The 23,758-nt window shown below is 36.6% G+C and overlaps 2 protein-coding genes across 3 annotated transcripts in view; one reads left to right on the forward strand and one right to left on the reverse strand.

Annotated features, from left to right (window-relative positions):
• The window catches only part of C8H12orf40 (chromosome 8 C12orf40 homolog), a 97,543-nt gene extending 76,367 nt beyond the window's left edge, over positions 1 to 21,176 (reverse strand). For both annotated transcript variants that reach the window (XM_059185647.1, XM_059185648.1), the window contains exon 1: positions 21,044 to 21,176. In XM_059185647.1, the coding sequence (XP_059041630.1) occupies positions 21,044 to 21,066 (23 nt within the window). In that variant the 5' untranslated portion in view covers positions 21,067 to 21,176. The remainder of the gene's footprint in view (positions 1 to 21,043) is intronic.
• A 63-nt stretch (positions 21,177 to 21,239) lies between these two features.
• ABCD2 (ATP binding cassette subfamily D member 2) overlaps positions 21,240 to 23,758 on the forward strand; it is a 68,114-nt gene continuing 65,595 nt past the window's right edge. The window contains exon 1 of the mRNA XM_059185646.1: positions 21,240 to 21,374. The gene's annotated coding sequence lies outside the window, so the exon portion shown is untranslated. The remainder of the gene's footprint in view (positions 21,375 to 23,758) is intronic.

Consider the following 23,758-nt stretch of genomic DNA (forward strand, 5'->3'; position numbering starts at 1 on the left):
CTACAATCAAGTAGGTAAAATATTTCTCTGAGTTCAGTGAGCTCCTCTAATAATTGAACCCAAGGAGGGCCTCGATGGAATCTCCAATCTACAGCTGTTGGTCAGAAGCACAGGTGACAACCAGGACTTGAAACTGGTGACTGAAGTAAGGGGCAGGAACAGTTTTGTAGGAATCTAACATTATCTCCAGCTAGATACTGTCATGAAAGAGTTTAATTTTATGACACTAACTACAGGACACCAACCTGGTTTTGGAGAATTGCTTGGGGGAGGGGGGTAGGGAGGACAGATACATCAAAATCAGATATAAAATCACTAAGAAAATGTTGGCCTTAAACTATACATTAGATGAGATGAATTTAATAGGCAGAACATATTACAGAACATTCTATTCAACAGTGACAAAATTTACAGCCCGCATAGATTATTCTCTAGGGCAGATCATATGTTAATAAACAGAATAAGTCTTAAATCTAAGAAGACTGAAATCATATCAAGGATCTCTTCCAACTACAATGGCATAAAATTAGAAATCACAGGGTACCTGAGTGGTTCAGTTGGTTAACATCCAACTCTAAGTTTCAGCTTGTAGTGATCTCAGGGTCATGAGATCTAGCCCTCCCCCACCTCATCAGGGTCCACGTGCAGCCTGGAATCTACTTGGGATTCTCTCTCCCTTTCTTTCTGCCCCTCTCCCTGTTCATGCATAGTCTCTAAATAAATAAATGAATAAAATCTTTTTTTAAATTTAATTAATTAATTAAAAAAGCTAAAATCACTTCCAAGTGGAAAACACATTTATGAGGAAACAACATCCTCCTGAACAACCAATAGGTCAAACAACAAACTGAAAACAAATAAAAACATATCTTGAGACAAATGAGAATGAAAACACAACATAAGAAACTTATGGGATGCAGCAAAAGCAGTTCATGATAGCAATAAATGCTCATATTAAGAAAAAGAGAAAGAGCTCAAGAAAACCACCTAACTTTACACCTCAAGGAGCCAAAACAAAACAAAAACAAACTAAGCACAAACTTAGCAGAAACAAGTCGATAGCACAGAGAGTGAAAATAGGTTAAATAAATACTAAAAAGACAGCAGAAAAGATCAATGGAAATAAAAGTTGAGTTTTTGAAAAGATAAAATTAGCAAACCATTAGCTACATTTATGCAAAAAAAAAAAAAAAAAAGATAAATGAAATAAAAAATGGGGGGGGGGGCGCCTGGGTGGCTCAGTATAAAGCCTCTGCCTTTGGTTCAGGTCATGATCCCAGGGTCCTGGGATCGAGCCCCACATTGGGCTCTCTGCTCAGCAGGGAGCCTGTTTCCTCCTCCTCTCTCTGCCTGCCTCTCTGCCTACTTGTGATCTCTGTCAAATAAATAAATAAAATCTTTTTTAAAAAATTAAAAATGGAAGAAAAAACATTACAACTGACATAATACAAATAAAAAGCATCATAAGAAACTACCATGAACAGTTATAAACCACAAATTGGACAACTGAAAAGAAATGGATAATTTCTTGAAACACACAATCTACCAAAACTGAATAATGAAAAAACAGAAAATCATAACAGACGAATACTACTAAGGAGACTGAATCAGTATTCAAAAATCAACCAATAAAGACTAGATGGCTATACTGGTGAATTCTACAAAACATTTAAAAAATAACTAGTATCACTCCCAAGCTTTTCCAAAAAACAGAAAAAGGAGAAAACACTTCTCAACTCATTTTACTAGACCAGCACTACCCTGATACAAAAACCAGACAAGGACATACAAGGAAGGAAAATTACAGGCCAATATACCTGTTGAATATGAATGCAAAAATCTTCAACATAGTATCAGCAAACCAAATTTAATATAATGGCAAAAATATCCTTCACTATGATTAAGCTGGATTCATTCCAGGGATGCAATGATGGCTCACCACATGCAAATCAATGTGATAAACTACATTAACAAAAGGAAACTTAAAAATCATACAATCATTTCAATAGCTACAGAAAAGCGCATTTGCCAAAATTCAACATCCTTTCATCGTAAAAACTCTAACAAAGTGAGTACAGAAAGAACATACCTCAACATAATAAAGGCCATAGATGACAAGCCTATAGCTAATCTCACATTCAACGGTGAAACACTGAAACCTTTTCCTTCATGATCAGAAACAAGGGTCCTCACTCGCATCACTTTCATTCAACATAGCAAGGAAGTCCTAGCCAATCAGGAACAAAAAAGAAATAAAGAATATCCAAAACAAAAAAGCAAGTAAAATTGTATTTATTTTCAGATAACATGATATACATACAGAAAACTTCCCACCTCCCCCCAAAAAAACCTGTTAAAATAAACAAATTCAGTAATTATAGTACATAATAGCAATATACAAAAATCAGTTGTTTCTATATACTAACAACAATCTATTAAAAAGAGAAATTAAGAGAATCCTACTTACAATAGCAGCAAAAAAAGACTTTGAATAAATTTAACTAGGGAGATGAAACACCTGTATACTGAAAACTATAGGATATTGACAAAAGAAACTGAAGGATACACAAATAATGGTGAGAAGTTTCATGCTTATGGAATGGAAGAATCAATACTGTTAAAATGTCCATACTATTCAAAACATCTACAGATTCAATGTAATCCCCATCAAAATTCCAATAGAATTTCTCACAGAAATAGAACAAACAATTCTAAAATTTGTATGGGACCACAAAAGGCCTCAAATAGCCAAGGTGATCTTGAGAAAAAAAGAACAAAGCTGAAGTTATTACACTTGATTCAAACTGTACAGATCTTCCTTGACTTACAACAGGATTACATTCTAATAAAGACATCCGAGGCTGAAAATATTGTAGTTGAAAATGCATTTAATACACCTAACCTACCAAATTTTATAGCTTAGCCTAGTTGACCTGAAGCATACTCAGAATACTTCATATTAGCGTACAGCTGGGAAAATAATCCAACACAAAGCCTATTTTACAATAAAGGGCTGCATATCTCAGGTAACTTATCGTGTGCTCTATTAAACGTGCACAACAGAATGGCTGTATGGGTACAGAATGGTTGTCCGTGTATCACTGTTTACCGTCTTAATTGCTTGGCTGACTGGGAGCTACAACATGCTACCATTATCTAGCATCCTGAGAGGGTATCATACTATGTATCACTAGCCCAGAAAAAGATCAAAATTCAAAATTCAAAGTATGGTTTCTACTGAATGCATACCACTTTTGCATCATTGTAAAGTCAAAAAATCTTAAGCCAAGCCATCATCAGTCAGAGACTATCTATATTACAAACCTATGGTTTGTATCAAATGGTATGGTATTGGTATAAATGTAGACATACAGACTGAAATTCTGGGACAAAATACCCTAGCATGCATATATAGTCACTTAATTTATGACAAAAGAACCAAGAAAACATAACGGTGAAAGGCCAATAAATTGTCCTAAAATAAATGGTAAGGAAAACTGGGTGGTCACATGCAAATGAAGGAAATGAAAGTGGACCCCTATCTTACATCATACACAAAAATTCAGTCAAAATGAAGTTAAAGACTTGAACATCAGACCTGAAAACATAAAAGTGCTAGAAGAAAACACAGGGGTTAAGCTCATTGACATTGGTCTTGGCAATAAATTGGTTTTAATTCAAAACCAATTTTGGTTTTTAATCCAAAAATGGATTAAACCAAAAACAAAGATAACAAAAGGAAAAATAAATAGAACTCTATTAAACAGAAAAGCTTCTGCACAGCAAAAGAAATCATCAATAAAATGAAAAGGCAACCTAAGGAAGGGGAGTAAACATTTACAAACGTTATATCTGATTAAGTGTAAATAGACACAATCTATAAGGAACTCATTTTACTCAATTACACAAAAAAGAAAACATTAACTCAATTTAAAAAGAGGCATGTGTCATGGACAGCGTAGCAGGACCCTTAGCTCCCTTCATCCCACAGATACAACTAGATAACACCCACATCAATGTAAATAACCCAGAAAATGATGCAAGACTAGCAGAACAGGCTCTCAACAGTTAAATGTAGAAAAGAGGGCCACATCGAAGAGTAGGAAGGGCAGAGATGATGGAGTCCAGAGCTAAATGGACCTGTGGGACTGTTGCCTAGAAGGAGGAACACAGCCCATAAGAAGAGGAGAGAGGAAATGAACCCAAACCAGGCACCCCAGGCATGAGGGACCCACACTGAGACAAAGAATCCCTAAATATTTGGGTTTGAAAACAAGAGGGGCATAGTTTCATGAGTTCTTACCATCAGGGGGTGCTTAACATATACAACTTTCAAAATGAATTGGCTCAGCTCTGGGAAAGCCAGGAGGGCAAGAGGAAACTGAGTCCCCACCCTTAAAGACACAGTACAACAGCCCAGTGATGATACAGCATAGAAGCAGCAGTTTGAAAAAAATACCTGAGGTATATGGGAGGGAGATTTGTTCACTAACCTCAGAGTGTATGCTGCAGGAATGGGACTCATTGGGAGATTTTTCTGGAAACAAACGATCTGGCAGGTGCCATTTCCCACCCCAACACTGCAGCCTAGACCCTCAGACATTCACAGGAACCAAGAGTGCCAACACTAGCTACCTACCTTGCCCCTGAATTCTCCTGCCCAATTAGCCCCTCCAATACACCCTTGGCCAGACCCCTCCAAAGTGGTGCCACAAGCCTGGCAATGTGCAAGCAGCCCCAAGAAGGGCCAGTACCACTCCAAAGTGACTCCTCTCTCAGGGAGAGGCAAAGATAACCACACACACCAGTCAGATTACAGCCCCAGCAATGGGCTGGAAACAGCCATCTGGTCTGACAGGCTCTGCCTACCAACAAAAGCTTCTCCAGGGACTACACAGGAAAGCACCCTGCAGTTCAGTGCTACTGCATCTCTGGAAAATGCCTAGTCTGACTCAAATCAAAGCTAAGGCAACTCCAGACAGGCCCACTAAAAACACACAGACCTAACCTACCTACAATAGGCAAAGAGAGCCATTTCACATGACTGGACTGAATGAAACATTGGCTCAACCACAACAGCAGGGGATACACACAAACACAGGAGACATCCCTGAAGTACCAGGTTCTGCTAAATAGGGAATGCTGCACTGCAGAGCATTACAAAAACCTTTTTTTCATAATGCTACTACCTTCAAGAGCAGGAGATGTATCTTATTTCCTAACACACAGAAACAGATACAAGGAGTTAGACAAAATGAGAAGACAGAGGAATATGTCCCAAATTAAAGAACAGGACAAAAATCACAGCCAGAAAGCTAAATTAAGCACATAATATCCTTGAAAGAGAATTTAAAGTAATGGTCATAAAGATACTCTCTAGATTTGAGAAAGGAGTGGAGGACCTCAGTGAGACTCTTAACAAAAAGAAAACATAAAAACATGCCTGGGTGGCTCAATCATTTAAGCATTGGCCTTTGGCTCAGGTCATGATCCCAGGGTCCTGGGATTGAGTCCTGCATTGGACTCCCTGTTCAGCAGGGAGCCTGCTTCTCCCTCTGCCTGCTGGCCCCACTTCTTGTACACATGCACTCTCTCTCCCTGTCAAATAAAGTCTTTCAGGGTGCCTGGGTGGCTCAGTTGGTTGAGCAACTGCCTTCAGCTCAGTTCATGATCCTGGTAGAGTCCCAGGACTGAGTCCCACAGTAGGTTCCCTGCTCAGCAGGGGGGCTGCTCTTCCCTCTGACCTTACCCCTCTCATGCTCAATCTCTCTCATTCTCATTCTCTCAAATAAATAAATAAAAAGATAAATAAGCTTAAAAAAAAAAAGAAGAAAAGAAAACATAAAAACCAATCAGGTATGAAAAAAATCAGTAACTAAAAATTAAAAATACACTAAATGGAATAAACAATAAACTAGAGGGAAGAGAAGGACACTGCTTTTAATGGTAAGCAATCAAGCTGAATAGGAGAGAAGAAAAAAAAATAATGAAAACAGACTGTGAGAACTCAGAAACACCATCAAGTGTAAGAACATTTGCATAACAGGGATACCAGAAAGAGAAGACAAAGAAAAGAGTGCAGAGAATACTCTCTAGAAGAGATCACATGTTAGGCCACAGAATAAGTCTAAACAAATTCAAAAAAATCTCAGTCATTCCATGTATCTCTTCTGACCACAACACTAAGAAACTAGAAATCAACCAGAAGAATAAACAAAGAAATCAAAGAAAGCCAAAAAATAACAAATGAAAATGAAAACACAACAGCCCAATATCTTTGAGATACAGCAAAAGTTTTCTATGAGAAAAATTTATAGCAATATAGACTTACCTCAAGAAGCAAGAAAAATCTAAAATAGACAACCTAACTTTACACCTAAAAGAGCTAGAAAAAGAAAAAAACAAAACCCCAAAACAGTAGAAGGAAATAATAAAGATTAGAGCAGAAAGAAAAAAAAAGATTACAGCAGAAATAAAAGAAATAGGAACTAAAACAAAATCAGTATAACAGTTCAATGAAACCAGGAGTTGCTTCTTTGAAAAGATAAAAAATTGATTAACCTTCAGTCAGTCTCATCAAAAAATTAGGGGAAAAGAATGTTAAAGAAAAAGAGAAAAGTGTCAAAATCAGAAATGAAAGAGAAGTAAAAACCAGCACCATAGAAATACAAAGAATTAGGGGTGCCTGGGTGGTGCATTCAGTTAAGCATCTGACTCTTGGTTTTGGCTTAGGTTGTGATCTCAGGGTCATGAGATCAAGTCCCATGTCAGGTTCCACGCTCACCATCGAGTCTGCTTGAGATTCTCTCTTCCCCTGCACCTCCCACTTGTGTGTGCATTCTCTATCTCAAATAAATAAATAAGTCTTTAAAGGAAAAAAAGGAAACTGGCTTACCTAGGTGGTACAGCTGTCACGTCTACAACCCTTGGTTTCAGCTCAAGTCATGATCTTGTAGTCAGGGGATCAAGCCCCACGTGGGGTCCTCACTCAGCAAAGAGTCTGCTTCAGATTCTTTCTCCCTCTCCCTCCTCCTCCCCCTTTGTTCTCCCAGCTCATTCTAACTCTCTCTCTCTCTCTACATATGGAAAATTCTTTGAAAAAAATATAAAGGATTATAAGAGAATATTTTGAAAAATTATATGCCAACAAATTGGATTACCTAAGGAAATGAATAAATTCCTAGAACATATAACTTCCCAAACCTGAATCAGGAACAAATAGAAAATTGAACAAATTTTACCAGCAATGAAACTGAATCAGTAGGGAGCCTGTGTGGCTCAGTCATTAAGCATCTGCCCTCAGCTCATGTTATGATTCCAGAGTCCTTGGATCAAGCTCCATATTGGGCTCCTTGCTCAGTGGAGAGCCTGCTTCCTCTTCCTCTGCCTGCCGCTCTGCTTACTTGTGCTATCTTTCTTCAAATAAATAATATTTTAAAAAAGAAAAAAGAAATCGAATCAGTAATCAAAAAACTCCCAACAAACAAAAGTCCAGGACCAGATGGTTTCACAGGTCAATTCTACCAAATATTTTAAGAAGAGTTATTTCCTATCATTCTCAAACTTTTCCAAAAAAGTAGAAAAGGAAAGCTTCAAAATTCATTCTATGAGGTCAACTTTACCCTATCCCAAAACCAGATAAAGACAGTACCAAAAAGAGAGAACTAAGGCAGTATCTTTGATGAACACAGCTGCAAAAATCCTTATCAAAATGTCAGTAGACAATACAACAATACATTAAGAAAAAAAAAAAGTTTATCACAATCAGGTGAGATTTATTCCTGGAATGCAAGGGTAGTTCAGTATTTGTAAATCAATCAACATCACAAATCACATCAACAAGTGAAAGGCTAAAACCATATGATTATTTCAATTAAGGAAAGGGAATAAAAGGCATCCAAACTAGTATGGATTTTTATATTTGCAGGTTTTCTATATGTAGAAAACCTAAAGACTCCACCAAAAAACTGCTAGAACAGACAAATGAATTCAGCATGATCACAGGATACAATGTCAGCATACAGTTGTGTGCTGCATTTCTATACACAAATAACAAATCAGCAGAAAGAGAAATTAAGAAAAGAACTCCATTTATAATTGTACCAAAAATAATAAGATACCTAGGAATAAACCTAGCCAAAAAAGGTGAAAGACCTATACTCTGATAACTAAAACATTGATAAAAAAAAAAATTGAAGATGACACAAAGGAAAAAGATTCCATCTCCTGGATTAGAAGAACAAACACTACCTACTACCCAAAGCAATATATAGATCTCATGAAATCCCTATCTAAATACCAATAGCATTTTTCACAGAATAGAACAAGTAATCCTAAAATTTGTATGGAACTACAAAACACCCTGAACAGCCAAAGCATCCTGAAAAAGAAAACAAAAATGGAGATATCACAATCCCAGATTTCAAGGTAGACCACAAAGCTGTAGTAATCAAAACAGTATGGTACTGGCACAAAAAGAGAAACACAGATAAACAACACAGAACACAGACCACAACAGAAACACAGGCCACAACAGCAAGTTCAGAAAACAAACCCACACTGATATGGCAAATTAATCTAGGAAAAAGGAACAAGAACATGCAATAGGAAAAAGTCAATCTCTTCAACAAATTGTGTTGGTTAAACTAGATAGCATGATGCAAAAGAATTCAACTGGACCACTTTCTTACACATTCACAAAAATAAACTCAGAATGGAGTACAGATCTACATGTGAGACCTGAAACCATAAAAACTCCATAAGAAAGCTCAGGCAGTAATTTCTCTGACATCAGCCATAACAACATTTTTCTAGATAAGTCTACTGGGCAACGGAAACAAAAGCAAAAATAAAGTACTGGTGGGGCGCCTGGGTGGCTCAGTGGGTTAAGCCGCTGCCTTCGGCTCAGGTCATGATCTTGGGGTCCTGGGATCGAGTCCCACATCGGGCTCTCTGCTCAGCAGGGAGCCTGCTTCCCTCTCTCTCTCTCTGCCTGCCTCTCCATCTACTTGTGATTTCTCTCTGTCAAATAAATAAATAAAATCTTAAAAAAATATAAAAATAAAAATAAACTACTGGAATTATATCAAAATTAAAAATTTCTGCACAACAAAGGAAACAATTAACAAAACTAAAAGATAACCTACTAAATGGGATATATCTGCAAATTGTATATCTGATAAAGGATTTGTATCCAAAATATATAAAGACCCCCCCAAAAAAATTAACCTAATTTAAAAACAGGCAGAAGACATTTCTCTAAAGAAAACATACAGATGGGCAACAGACACATGAAAAGATGCTCAACATCACTGATCATCAGGGAAATGCAAATAAAAATTACAGTATCACCTCACACCTGTCAGAATGGCTAAAATCCAAAACACAAGAAATGACAAGAGTGGACATGGATATGGAGAAAAAGGAACCCTCTTACACTATGGGTGGGAATGCAAACTGGTACAGCCACTGTGGAAAACAGTATGGAGTTTCCTCAAAAAGTTAAAATTAGAACTACTTTATGATCCAGCAATCACACTACCGGGTATTTACCCCCCAAATACAAAAACACTAATTCAAAGAGATACATGCATGTTTATATCAGCATATTAACAATAGCCAAATTATGGAAGCAGCCAAAGAGTCTGTCAACAGATGAATGGATAAAAAAGAGATGGTATGAACCATCTCATTGGTCAGAATGGTTAGAACTAACAACTTAGGAAACAACAGATGTTGGTGAGGTTATGGAGAAAGGAGAACCCTCTTACACTGCTGATGGGAATGCAAACTGGTGCAGCCACTCTGGAAAACAGTATGGAGGCTCCTCAAAAAGTTAAAAATAAGGATACCTTAAAACCCAGCAATTGCACTACTAGGTATTTATCCAAAGGATAAAACATAATTCAAAGGGGGCACATGTACCCCAATGTTTATAGCACCAATGTCCACAACAAACTATGGAAAGTACCCTGATGTCCATCAACAGACTGATGGATAAAGAAGATGTGATACACATACACACCATACACACACACACACACACACACACACACAGAGGAATATTACTTGGCCATCAAAAAGAATGAAATCTTGCCATCTTCAATGACACAGATGGAACTAAAAGGTATTATGTCAAGTGAAATCAGTCAGTCAGACAAAGACAAATACCATAGGATCTCACTCAAGTGGAATTTAAAAAACAAAACAGATGAACATAACAGAAGAGAAGGAAAAAATAAAAGATGAAAATAAGAGAGGAAGGCAACCCTGACACTGAACTCGAAGAAACAAACTGAGGGTTGCTGGAAGAGAGGCTGGTGGGGGGGGAGGGATATTTGGATAATGTGCATTAAAGTGGGCACTTGATGTAATGAGCATTGGGTGTTATATGCAAATGATGAATCACTAACATCTATCCCTGAAACTAATAATACAGTATATGTTAACTAAATTGAAATGAAATAAAATAAATTTTAAAAAGAGATGGACTGTATATACAATGGAATATGATATAATCAAAAAATAATGAAATATTGCTATCTGCAATGACATGGATTCTTCTAGAGAGTATAATGCTAAGTAAAATAATCAGTCATAGAAAGATAAATACCATATGATTCCACTTATGTGTGGAATTTAAGAAACAAAGAAACAAAATCAAAAACAGACTCTTAACTATAAAGAACTGATGGTTGCTAGGGAAAGTAAAACAGGTGAAAGGGATTAAGTGCACACTACCATGATGAGCACTGAGTAATGTATAGAACTGCTGAATCACTGTATTGTACACCTACATTAATATAACATTACTTTATACTGGAATTAAAACTTTAAAATCATAGGGTGCCTGGCTGTCTTAGTCAGTAAAGGATGCGACTCCTGATCTTGAGGTCATGAGTTCAAGAGGCCTGTGTCAGACATGGAGCCTACTCAAAATAAAAAATAAATAAATTTTTTAAAACATAGGCAAAAAACATAAATAGACACTTTTCCAAAGAAGACACACAAATGGCTAACAAATGCATGAAAGGTATTCAACATCACTAATCATCAGGGAAATGCAAATCAAAACCACAATGATATATCACCTTAAACCTTGAAGAATCTTATCAAAGAGAAAAGTAATCATAAATGGTGGGGAAGAAGCAGAGAAAAGGGAACTCTTCCGCACTGTTGGTGGGAATGTAAATTGGTACAGCCACTATGGAAAGCATATGGATTTCCCTCAAAAATTTAGACATAGAACTACTATATAATCCAGCAATACCGCTTCGGAGTACATATCCAAAGCAAATTCAATGTTTCAAAGAGAGTTCTACTCCCATGTTCACAGCACCATTATTTACAATACCCAAGATATGAAAGCAACCTAAGTATCTGTCAGTAGAGGAACAGATCAAGAAAATATGATGTATTGTGTGTAAATGTGTGTGTACACACACACACACAATGGACTATTCGCTTTTAGAAAGAAAAAACATCAAAACCACCTTTGTGGTAACATTACAGGGCATAATGATAAATTAAGTCAGACAGAAAAATATCTCACAGTATCACTTATATGGGAATCTTTTTAAAAGTCAACTTCATAGAAAAAGAGAATAGAAAGGTGACAGATGGAGGTCTGGGGAAACAGGGAAAGATTTTTTTTAAAGGTTACAGTTTTTATCAGATGAATGAGGTGAAGGATCTAATGTATAACAGGGTAGCTATAATTGATAATATTATAATATATAATTAAAATTTACTGAGAGTAGATTTTAAATGGCCTCACCCAAAGAAATTATATGTGTGGTGATGGATGTGGTAACTTGATGATGAGAATCCCTTCACAATGTATACATATATCAAATCATCAGGTTGTATACTCTAAATATCTTATAATTGGTCACTTTCACTTCAATAAAGCTAGAAAAAAATAAGATAGCAAAGGGAAAACATAGCCCCTAAATAAAGGGGGAACTGGAATTTTACATCTGACAAAGAAAAATGTGCACTTAATTAAGACAGTTTGCCATTGGGCGCCTGGGTGGCTCAGTGGGTTAAGCCGCTGCCTTCGGCTCAGGTCATGATGTCAGGGTCCTGGGATCGAGTCCCGCATTGGGCTCTCTGCTCAGCAGGGAGCCTGCTTCCTCCTCTCTCTCTGCCTGCCTCTCTGCCTACTTGTAATCTCTGTCAAATAAATAAATAAATAATCTTTAAAAAAAAAAAAAAAAGACAGTTTGTCATTATGTAATATGAATCCCTAGAAGTCATTTGTTACTTTGACAACTGAAATATTAAGTATGTAGCTAACTACCATAATTATATTTTAGAATTTCTGAGATTTTATTCAATTGTTCCCCAATACATTTCACTACACTGGAATCCCAATAAACACAGCTCTGGTTATCACTTAGGGACATGACTTCCATAGTCTGTCTCCAACTCAGATTTCAACCTGATTTTCATTCTTCTACTACATGTATTCTAACACCCAACCAAATTAAGGTATATGTTTCTATTCTCCTTATATGGACACCTCTCTCACCACACTTCTGAATTCAAAACTTTCAATATCTTCAAGGCCCTAATCATAGGAAAGTGTCTTCATGAAATTTATACACACTTTATAAAAAATAATTTCAAGATTTTGTTTAAATTTTTCCTTTAAATTTAAACCATTAGATAATTAAAATCTTTTAAAAAATAAATAAATAAATTACTAGATAATTAGAGGTGTGGAAGTAGGAATGAGGCTAATCTTTTTTTTTTTTAGTAAAGATTTTATTTATTTACTTGACAGAGATCACAAGTAGGCAGAGAGAGAGAGGAGGAAGCAGGATCCCCACAGATCAGAGAGCCTAATGCAGGGCTCAATCCCAGGACCCTGATATCATGACCTGAGCTGAAGACAGAGGCTTTAACCCACTGAGCCACCCAGGTGCCCCAAGGTTAATCTTTTTAAAAGCAATTACTACATTATCCAGGGAAATGGATTTTTAGAAAAATATATTGCAACCATCTCTTTCAATAGAGGAATGAACAATATTAGTTGCCATTATAGCCACATACTAAAAGACAATCAGTAATAGTCATAACCTGTTCACAGAACACTCTGCAAGTTATCAATTCTGGGATGCAGGAATATAGATATTTGTTACACTATTCATTGTAAGAAAGAATACAGTAAAATAGAGAGATGTAAAAAGGTTAAGGGAGGGAACGGAGTTAAGAGATGGGAGAAGAAAGGAGGAAAAAGGATAAGAAGTGAGAAGAGAGAGACACAGAAACACCCAAAGAAATAGAAAGTATGTTGACTACAGTAATGTATCATAGCCCTTTGCTATGTTTTCTTGCAAGGAAAGATTTAAAGGAAAAGGCTAAAGAAATACTTTTTAAAAAAAGACACAAAGGCAACAGGTTTATGAAAACAAAAAACACTAACATACATTTTACATGGAGCATGCAGGAGGTATTAAAACTACTATATAAATTAAATACTATGGGGACATGCCTTAATGGTCTTGAATTGTTTTTTGTTTCTTTTGTTATGCTTTTTAGTTTGCTGCTTAGTTTATTTTTTAGTGGCATGGTGCCCTGCAAAACAAACTGTTTCCAGATTGTTAAGATCTTACAACAGTATCTTAAGTGTGATTAAAAGTGGGAAATGCAAATAAAATAAATAGAGCAATAACTAACAAATAAAAACAATATTTTATGGCTTGTATTACATTGAAATTAATTTAATCTAAAACATCATAATCTAACATTGTTAGCTAGCAAACTTATTAAGATTCAGGACAGTAACTAGCCTAGAAAAAGTACTTACATTGGCTTTCCACAAAACTAAAACAGGTCTACCTGATGTGTCAGGAATAGTAATGATATATGTAGAACATTATAGATTTTACATAACTTTTTCTCTTATTAAACAAGAAAGAAGTTTTTAGAGATGTATGAATTATAAATGGTAAGGTATTGAGAAAAGAACTGTCAAATCAATAAGGCAAAAACCTAATACTCAAAATATGGAGCCTAAGTACAATAACTTCTTACGGACTAAATTTTTATAGTATTTCCACTAAGAAAACACTATTTCACAGTTACAGGCTTTAATGATAAACATGAGCAGCCATCTCCTGAGTCACATAGTGGAAGAGATTTTAAAAAGTGAATGATACTGGGGTGCCTGGGTGGCTCAGCTGGTTAAGCAGCTACCTTCAGCTCAGGTCATGATCCCAGAGCTCTGGGTTCAAGCCCCATATCGGGCTCCCTGCTCAGTAGGGAGTCTGCTTCTCCCTCTCCTGCTCCCCCTGCTTGTGCTCTCTTTTTCTCACTCTCTCTGTCAAATAAATAAATAAAATCACTAAAAACTAAAAAGAAAGAAAGAAAGTGAATGATACCCCAACATGAATGTATGTTTCAGGCTATCACAATTAAATCTTAAAAACTTTATTTTCAATAATTTTAATTCACTAAAGCTTCAAATGTTGAAGTTTTCCCACTCTATTAATGGAATAAAGACTTATTTATTTTGAACAAATATTTTTTTTTCACAGAATGTCACCAAAATTTGGAGGACTTCCTTTCAAAAATGTTCAGAACAACATAGGACACATGGATTGCTTTTCAAAGTAATTCTTCAAAGACTCATATGTTAACGAAATTCAAATAATGAAAGGCAGCAAAGAGAGAAAGCTTATAATGACATGCCAAAGTAGTTTTCAACATTAGTATTGTCTCAGAAACACTGTAATTCAGTTACATTAACTGCACATATATAAAATTGTTCAAAATTTTGACAACTGCAGTTTCCGTTTGGTAAAATATCAAGCTTCTTTGGATGCAACTATGAAATACATGTAAACCACAATCAATTCAAGTATATCTTGGTCACACAGGTTATATAATTTAGTAAGAACACTTTTTAACACATGATGCTATAATCCACCAAATGTGTATTCATATTACTATAGATATAATTTTATCTTCAATGTTCTACAGTTACATGTGTCAAATTATTGTTGGCCACTATATTTTCCTCAAAATAACTACTAAACCTGAAAGTAAATCCTGATGCTTTTTCAGATTTTCTTCAGCTTCTCATGTGGTCAATGATATAACCATGAAAGATGCTAAATGTTAGTAAAAATTCTGCACATAACTTATAGGTTCATCATCAACTTAAAAACAAAATATCACTACTTAATTTATTTTTAAACATTAGTTTCCTTTTAAGTTCTCCACTACCAAATGAATTACAAAAGCATTACCAAACAATATTAAAAAAAAAAAAAAAAAAAGCTGACAAAAGCCATTACAGCAACAACATTCCTACTACTCTTTGTATGTGCTCTGACAGGACAGGAGCTTAGCTTCTATTCCTTTCAATTTCACTTACATATAACCTAAAATTTCCCGTTTCATATTGACTCCACCCCCCAGGTATGGCAGCTATACAAATCTCTCAGACTTTAGCATGCTACAACACTAATTGGTACAACTGGCCAGCAGGAATAGCAGCATTTAATACTTCTGCTAATTGTCCCTAGCTGCTCATGTCCCAAAACACTCTATCAACTAGTGCCCTCTATTCTGTCCTTTAAAGGACTGGTTAATTATTTTCCATCTGGAAAGTGTTTTTCCCGAGTTATCACTGGATGTCTTTAGATTTAACCACATGTTAAAAGAGAGAACTCTCTTCACTGCACACTCAGCTCATGGTAGCAGAGGTTAAAAAAAAAAAAAAAAAAAAACTGGCCACTCACGGACTCTATCTGGGCTCATTTTAACAGAAACAGTGATGGTAGTTTCTTTAGTTAAAAAACAAAAACTAACTTTGCTAACCTGGGCTTGCCTCTAGGACCACAAGCATAAGTCATGACTGCATCAGGCAAACAGAACAATGTTCACAGTGCTTTAACAGATAAAGAAAAGATGCCCAGAGACTAACTTAATTATAAAGAGAATTTATTGTAAAACTGATTAAGGTTAAGTTTCAGGGCTCTTAACATAAAAATGCCCCTTCTACACCCTGTATCTAATTTTATAGTCGTGATTTTGCATTCTTTTTCCATATAGAAAGAAGGTTCTACCCTTGTATGAAGAGGTTTAATAATTAATCCAAAATCACATAACCCATGAAACCTACAAAATGAGTTAGGACTTGTGTTGATTTGATTTGGAGAACATACAATGATACCGGAAAATGGAAAAATAGTATTTTTTCCCCCAGCAGAATCCTAACTGGTAGTATTATCTTAAAGTTTATTCCCCACCATTTCCAAACTACAGAACACTAACCACAAACAATCATAAAATATCAATTTGATTGTGTTCCTTCCAAACTTGTATGACTCAATAACAGATTAAATTTCAACTTCTCAGTCTGGCTTTCAACCTCACTATTAAAAAGACACGTATACATATTTTTAAATATTTAAATATATAATCTTATCTCCAACTACTTATGTAATGTTTATTTGCATCTTTATTTTCCCCATCTCAACTATCCTTTATTCTTGTTTCTGAATGCCAAAGCTTCAACTAAAACTATCTTATATTCTGCTATCGTTCTGAGTATCTATTCCTTAAAGCATGTATTTTGGCCCCTTATCTTAAACATTTTCAAACTTAATGACATGTCATATCCACACCCCCAATAAAATATAAATCTCTCATAAAGGGGCTAAATTTCATTATTTTTCATGCCCACCTGGCACAGTGCTTGGTACACAGCACTCAACAATTATTTTGCACAAACGTTCTAGGCCTACATTTACAAATGCACACTTCTCCCTTAACTAAATTTAAACAAAATTTTATCTGTGTCCATCTTATGACACCGGTTGCTGTATTCAATCTAAGTTGCAAAATAAATTTCCCCTAATTAAAAATAAATGTTTTCTTATACTTCATATGTAGTGCAATATAGTCCACCTATAGTCAAACTCATAAAATGCATATTATAGCCCAAAGACTGTATACATCTTTAGATTCTCCTTCCTCTCCTATCTTCCTAACACCTTCATGTCTGAGGTGGCTATGAATTTGGTGAAAAAAGTTACTGATCAATAAATAGGAAAATGAAAGAGGATCATTTCAGTGAGTATACCTGTCCTGTCTCAAATGTATACCTCAATCTAACAAGGAAAATACAGGGTCTAAGCGACTTATAAAAACTATAAAACAAGAACTAGAGTTCTACAGCAATGATTCCCAGACAAGTAAAAGAAAAAAAAATTTTTAATTGGCAAGACTGACAAATGACTGATATTGTAACTGTCAAAAAAGGACTTAAATGAGGAGCATTTTAAAACTATATATATATATATGTGTGTGTGTGTGTGTGTGTATAAAATCTTTGAAAAAAAGAAAGAACAGACCATTATATTGAAAAACCTGACATTACCAATGATTAGCAAGTTTCAGAGACAGTTGATTGGGAATTGCTATTATAGCCATGTAAATTACTCTCAGCTTAGACCAAATCTCTAACCAAAATGAGACTCTTTTAAGTGAAATGGTATCTTGTAAAAATGTCCACGAACTTTAACACTAAAACCAAACCAAATAATTTTGAAAAGGAAAAAATAAGGGAAGCTTACATCTTCCCTAGCCACCAAACCTTTCCTTTTTATTTCACACACAAAACAAGACACTTCATGTATGACTGGTAGAGTCCCCAAACTGAAGAGTAGCAAAAAAATCAAATGCCAAGTTTGTTTTATGCCAAGAAAAACTGTACAGAACTTAGCCATAATAAAGATTTTCCTACTGGGGCGTGTGGGAGGCTCAGTGCGTTAAGCGTCTGACTTTTGGTTTTAGCTCACATCATTATCTTGAGGTGGCAAGATCGAGACCCTGCACAAAGGCTCCCAGCTCAGCAGGTAGTCTGCTTCAGATTTTCTCCCTCCTTCCTACCCACCCACACCCCACCCTCACTCTCTCTCTCTTTAAAATAAATAAAATCTTTTTTAAAAATTAAAAAATAAAAATTCTTCTGTAAATTAATTCTGCAATTAAACTTACATCAAGTTCCTACAATAAATAAGAATACTCTGCTTCCATCTTGTGTATACAATCAGACTGCTATGATCAAAACAAAACTGCTATAACCTGCTTTTTTAATTCTCTTATCAAAAATGTGTAAAGCCCCTTACTAGCTTCCTGTGTTAATGCAGACCCACCTGCTGTCTGACAAATAACCCATCCAATTTGTTTAATACCACCCCCATCCATCCCTTCTAAGCCTTGCTAAAAACTAGGTCTCTAATTTGACCAATTATTTACCTCACCTCCTTTTCAAATTTTAAGAACCTGTGCTTCATTGTTTCTCTGTGGTGCTTGTTCTGTGCAATACTGCTATCCTTCAAGGCTTCATGGAATTTGTTTCTCTGTTCTTTAAGTATCCACAGCCCTTTATGTGTGCCACTTTTAGAAAACTTGTTTCTATACAGCACAGCAGAGTGGTTAAGCACATTGCTCTCAAATCCTAACTCTGCTACTGATTAGCTGGGTGACCTTGAGCAAGTCACTTAACCTTAACTCTGCATCAGTAAAATAGGAATAACATTTGTATATACCTCATGAGATTCTTGTTAAGAGTAAATGAGCTAATATGTGAAAAGCACTTAGAACAGTGCTTCTTTTAATAGTAAGTGCTATTTAACTATTCAGTAATAATGCTATACTATTCTCACCATTCTACCACAGATTATTTTTGTGGATCAAAATTACATCTTTTTCAGGTGCCTGGGAGGCTCAGTGGGTTAAGCCGCTGCCTTCGGCTCAGGTCATGATCTAAGGGTCCTGGGATCGAGTCCCGCATGGGGCTCTCTCTGCTCAACAGGGAGGCTGCTTCCATCTCTCTGCCTGCCTCTATCTACTTGTGATCTCTCTCTGTAAAATAAATAAATAAAATCTTTTTTAAAAAATTACATCTTTTTCTTTTCTGCATTTTCCTCCCCCACCTCATACAGAGATTAACAATGCCCTAAACAGGAAGGCATGTGACAACCTGTTTAATGTTGAATGCTCTGAGCGAGAAGTTCTGATAGAGCTCTGTAAATGTTTTCCAATTATCTCATCTGTCTGTATTTAAGTTCTTAACATTTCTCAAAATTTTCAACCAAAAAACAGGATAAGGGAGGGTAATAAACAAGTTCCAGAATGGACTGGGATACAGATTAAAATGTTTATTCTCTAACAGCTCTCATCAGCTGCTAGTAGTCATTACTAAGCACTGTCTTGGATTCTGAGGCCCTTTAGGCCCTCATGATCACAATACCATGATCAACTAATCTTTCACACCCTCGTCTACTGTCATAGTAGAAAATGGAAATAACTGTTTCGTAACCAATCTGGGGTTTGACCTAAGGAGTCCATTCCCCCAAGAAAATATATTTATATTTGCAGATTTTAACTTAAAATATCACAGGATTTACGTACTTTAATCCATAATGTATCCATGTTTGTTTAAATTTACAAATATTTTTTTCCTCTAATCCCTGAGTAAAACTATTGCTCCAGGGAGAGGTGTCATGTTACTTCTGTGGTTTCTTAAGCCCCAGTGGTACCTAATACTTCCAGGCACAGTGCTACTTCATTTTTGAAAAACACACTGCTAGACTATTCTGCCGTATATTGCTTTTGCATCCTCCCAATAGGATGCAAAATATTACTCTCTGAAGAGCCAGAAGCTTTACATATAGGAGAATAATGGCACCTACGTTTTAACAGTATTAAGCATTTGCAAAATTATTTCGTATATCACTTAATAATTTTAAAGACTGTCAGATTCAAAAACATAAAATCATAATCACATATCACCTAACTCATGTGAAGCCTGTAAGTGAATTTTCCATTTTCTACAAAGTAGAAGTGTGACGCTAGAACACCAGCCAGAAATAATTCAGAGACATTTCTAAAATACAATGCTAACATATTCTTCAACAGGATAATATGCTTCTGCTAAAATTACTGGGCATAGTTACAATACTTGGTGAACACAAAAGCTGTCTCCTTACAAAATCCTTTAGAACGCAAATGTGTTATAGTCTAACCCTATCACCACTGCTCTGGGTCTACCTGTGACAAAAATCATATTTAACAGATTAGTATTTCAATTCTAAAATTTCCTTTTGTCAAGGACTTTCATCAAATGAAATTACAGGCCCACATTATTTCTATCCAAGTGGACCGTAGGCCAGTAGTAATGAAAATGTTATAGAGAACTACATTGTCAACCAGTCATGCTTTATGATTAATGCTAAATACAAAATAAATTGCCAATTCTCTTGTAAGTTATTGCAGTTAAAAACTGTTCACTTCGGGGACACCTAGATGGCTCAGCTGGTTAACCCACAGATTCTTGGTTTCAGCTTTGGTCATTATCTCGGGGTCTTGGGATAGACTCCCATGTTGGACTCCCTGCCTGAAGATTCTCTCTGCCCCTCCCTTCGCTTGTGAGGTCACATGCACGCATGCGCATGCCCGCCTTCTCTCAAAAAAATAAATCTTCAAAAAAAAAAAAAATGTTCACTTTACCTTCCTTTATAAAGCAAACTAAATTTATAACTGATACTGCCACTGCCCTTTCCCCCGACAATGGACTTAGGGACAGCAAGGCATGATCTCTTCCATAGTACTTTACACATTCATACAGAAGCTATACAGTACCTGAGAAAAAAACTTCTCCTGAGAGATGGGCAGAAGCGGGAAGAAGGCAGAAGAGGGCTCAGGTGCTGAGAGGCCTCATTAGAGAAGGAAGACATGGGACACGGGGGAGAGAAGGCAAAGAACTTCACCCACTGTGCGCCCCACACGCGAAGCCCTTGGAAAGACTGTGGGGAGAAGCTGATTTTCTTTTGGTTTAGAACAGAGAGGTAGTGACTAAGGTCTCCCAGTTGGGCTACCAATGAAAAGACCCACGCCTACCAAGGTTCCTCCGGCTCAGGCTACGCCCGCCCCTCCAGGGCTTAGGGAAAAGGCGCCATTTTGGGAATGAATGTACATGGACTCACGGCCTACGGTCTCAAGCTCCAGAAGCACAACTCACCGAGATCCCCCGACCCAATTCATCGCTCAGAAACTTCTGAGGCCCCCAAAGGTGGGAGCTCAGACGTCTTGGGTCTGTGCCCCGCCACAGCTCCTTTAGCCTCAGCCTCCTGCGGCGTACCGCCCAGCCTCCCGACAGCCTCTGCGCCCAGGCTGGCTTTTTGTGAGCCTCCCAAAAGCCTCTGCGGTTTCTGCGGAGACAGTGGCCTGATAGGGCCGCAAGGGACGCTGTGGGAAAGCAGCCAGTCCGCATAAGGGAAGAGGAATCAGCAGTTTTAACCGCTCAGGCAAGGGAAGCCTAAGTAAATGAAGTTTCGGACTGTGGCCACAGGGTTAGTGTTTCAAGCCACCTCCACCATAATTATGTTTAGCCTTGTATTGGTCTCAGCCTTCTTTTTCAGATCAAATCTGACTTGGGGGAGAAAAAGAAGGCAAAGACAAAGTTATACGATCCCTAATCCTAAAGATGAAGCTTGCATTCTCACTTATCACTCCCCATCCAAATCCTTTAAGTATCTTTCACATACTGTTTTCCTTTTTTAAGATTTTTATTTATTTATTTATTTGACAGACAGAGATCACAAGTAGGCAGAGAGGCAGGCAGAGAGGAGGAAGCAGGGTTCTCTGCTGAGCAGAGAGCCCCATGCGGGGCTCAATCCCCAGGACCCAAAGATCATGACCTGAGCCAAAGGCAGAGGCTTTAACCCACTGAGCCACCCAGGCGCCCCTCACATATTGCTTTAATATTAAGTAAACAGTTATTAGGAATGCTGCCCTGTAGTGATTTACTATTATGTACATTTTGTGAGTTTCTGAGTGATCAAAGTTTTATTTAAGCTGCAAAGTCCCAAAGACTCAAATTCTTATCAGAAATACTCAAAACAAAAATTGGATTTTGCTGTTTATTTCTGTGTTATGTTTGTATAGCCTCATAAAGCATATATCCTACAAACTATTCTATAATATTTTGGTTGGAAACTAGAAATCTCTTGTCCCAAATAAATCCACAAAGTACCCTCCCCTCATTGTCATGACTGTTTTCCAGAATTTAACCTATTCAAATATAATATATTTTCTGTTAAGTCACTGGGAAAAAGTACATAAAATAGAATTATGTCCCAGGGTAGATATCTTATTTAATCATATAAATAATAAAAATTCACCAGAATATACCTATTATTGGTTTGAATTAGACCAGATGAATACACCATTTCAGAACAAATTAGTCTTCCACATGAACTGGTCATTTTTCGGTATCTAAATTATACAGCCAAGTCAGAAGTAACAACCTAGAGTTATTAGCCTTACTATTTTCAATATATATATATATATTTTTAAGATTATTTATTTATTTATTTGACCAACAGAGATCACAAGTAGGCAGAGAGGCAGGCAGAGAGAGAGAGGAAGAGGAAGCAGGCTCCCGGCTGAACAAGAGCCCGATGTGGGGCTTGGACCCAGGACCCCTGCGATCATGACCTAAGCTGAAGGCAGGTACTTAACCCACTGAGCCACCCAGGCGCCCCAAATTTCAACATTTTTAAACAGGTACAAACTGACTAAATTAACTAAAAGGGGGAAATAATTTGCTAAAGGATTAACTGACTCTTTTGATATATCGTATATGAAAGAACATAAAGAAGAGATGGATCAATTTACTGAGAAATCAAGAACATTAACAGAAAGGCAGTAGAAGTGGTAAATTAGGCTAAGGAAAAAATTAACCTATAAGACACATCTTCAGACAAGATAATCTGCTGATTTTTCCTTCACCCCAAAAGCCATTTCGTTATTAACTAGTTATTAGGTGGTTATTTGTAACAGCTGAAATGCTGACCTAAGATCTCATCTTTAGTGTTGTTTATGCCTCTCATGAATAACTAACATGATCGATAGTTAATGAGTCAAACACAGTGCTATTTTAGGGCCAGGAGGGCAATTAGGTAATCTCTTGGGTCAGGAAACAGTTCAAGAAAGGAATACAGCACAGATGAAATACTACTTAGCATTTGGTGAAAGAAAATCCAAGATTCTTAAATCTTAATCTACATTACTAAAAAAAAAATCTACTTTCTGGTGATTTACTATATAAACTCATAACATATATAGTATCTATATTATATATTTTTTATTTATATCCTTGTATATGGAGATCTATTATAAAAAATCACTTCTGATATTTTACAGTTTATAATACATATGGTTTAATATGTTTCTTATATATTCTGAATATGTACAAAACCTCTTTAATCTGGCTCTTCCATAGATGTTGGTTGTGTTCACTTTGGCACTGACATTAAGAAAATCACCTAGGGGCACCGAGGTGGCTCAGTTGGTTAAGCATTTGACTCTTGATCTCAGCTCAGTTCTTAATCTCAGGGTCATGAGTTCAAGACCCACACTAGGCGTCACACTGGACACAGAACCTACTCTTAAAAAAAAAAAAAAAAAAAAAAAAAGACGGGCGCCCGGGTGGCTCAGTGGGTTAAGCCGTTGCCTTTGGCTCAGGTCATGATCTCAGGGTCCTGGGATCGAGCCCCGGATGGGGCTCTCTGCTCAGCAGGGAGCCTGCTTCCCTCTCTCTCTCTCTCTGCCTGCGTCTCTGCCTACTTGTGATCTCTGTCTGTCAAATGGATAAATAAAATCTTTTAAAAAAAAGAAAGAAAGAAAGAAAGAAAACCATATGAGGGGTGCCTGGGTGGCTCAGTGAATTGAA

This window comes from Mustela lutreola, chromosome 8 (assembly GCF_030435805.1).
Source record: "Mustela lutreola isolate mMusLut2 chromosome 8, mMusLut2.pri, whole genome shotgun sequence".
Lineage (NCBI taxonomy): Eukaryota > Metazoa > Chordata > Mammalia > Carnivora > Mustelidae > Mustela > Mustela lutreola.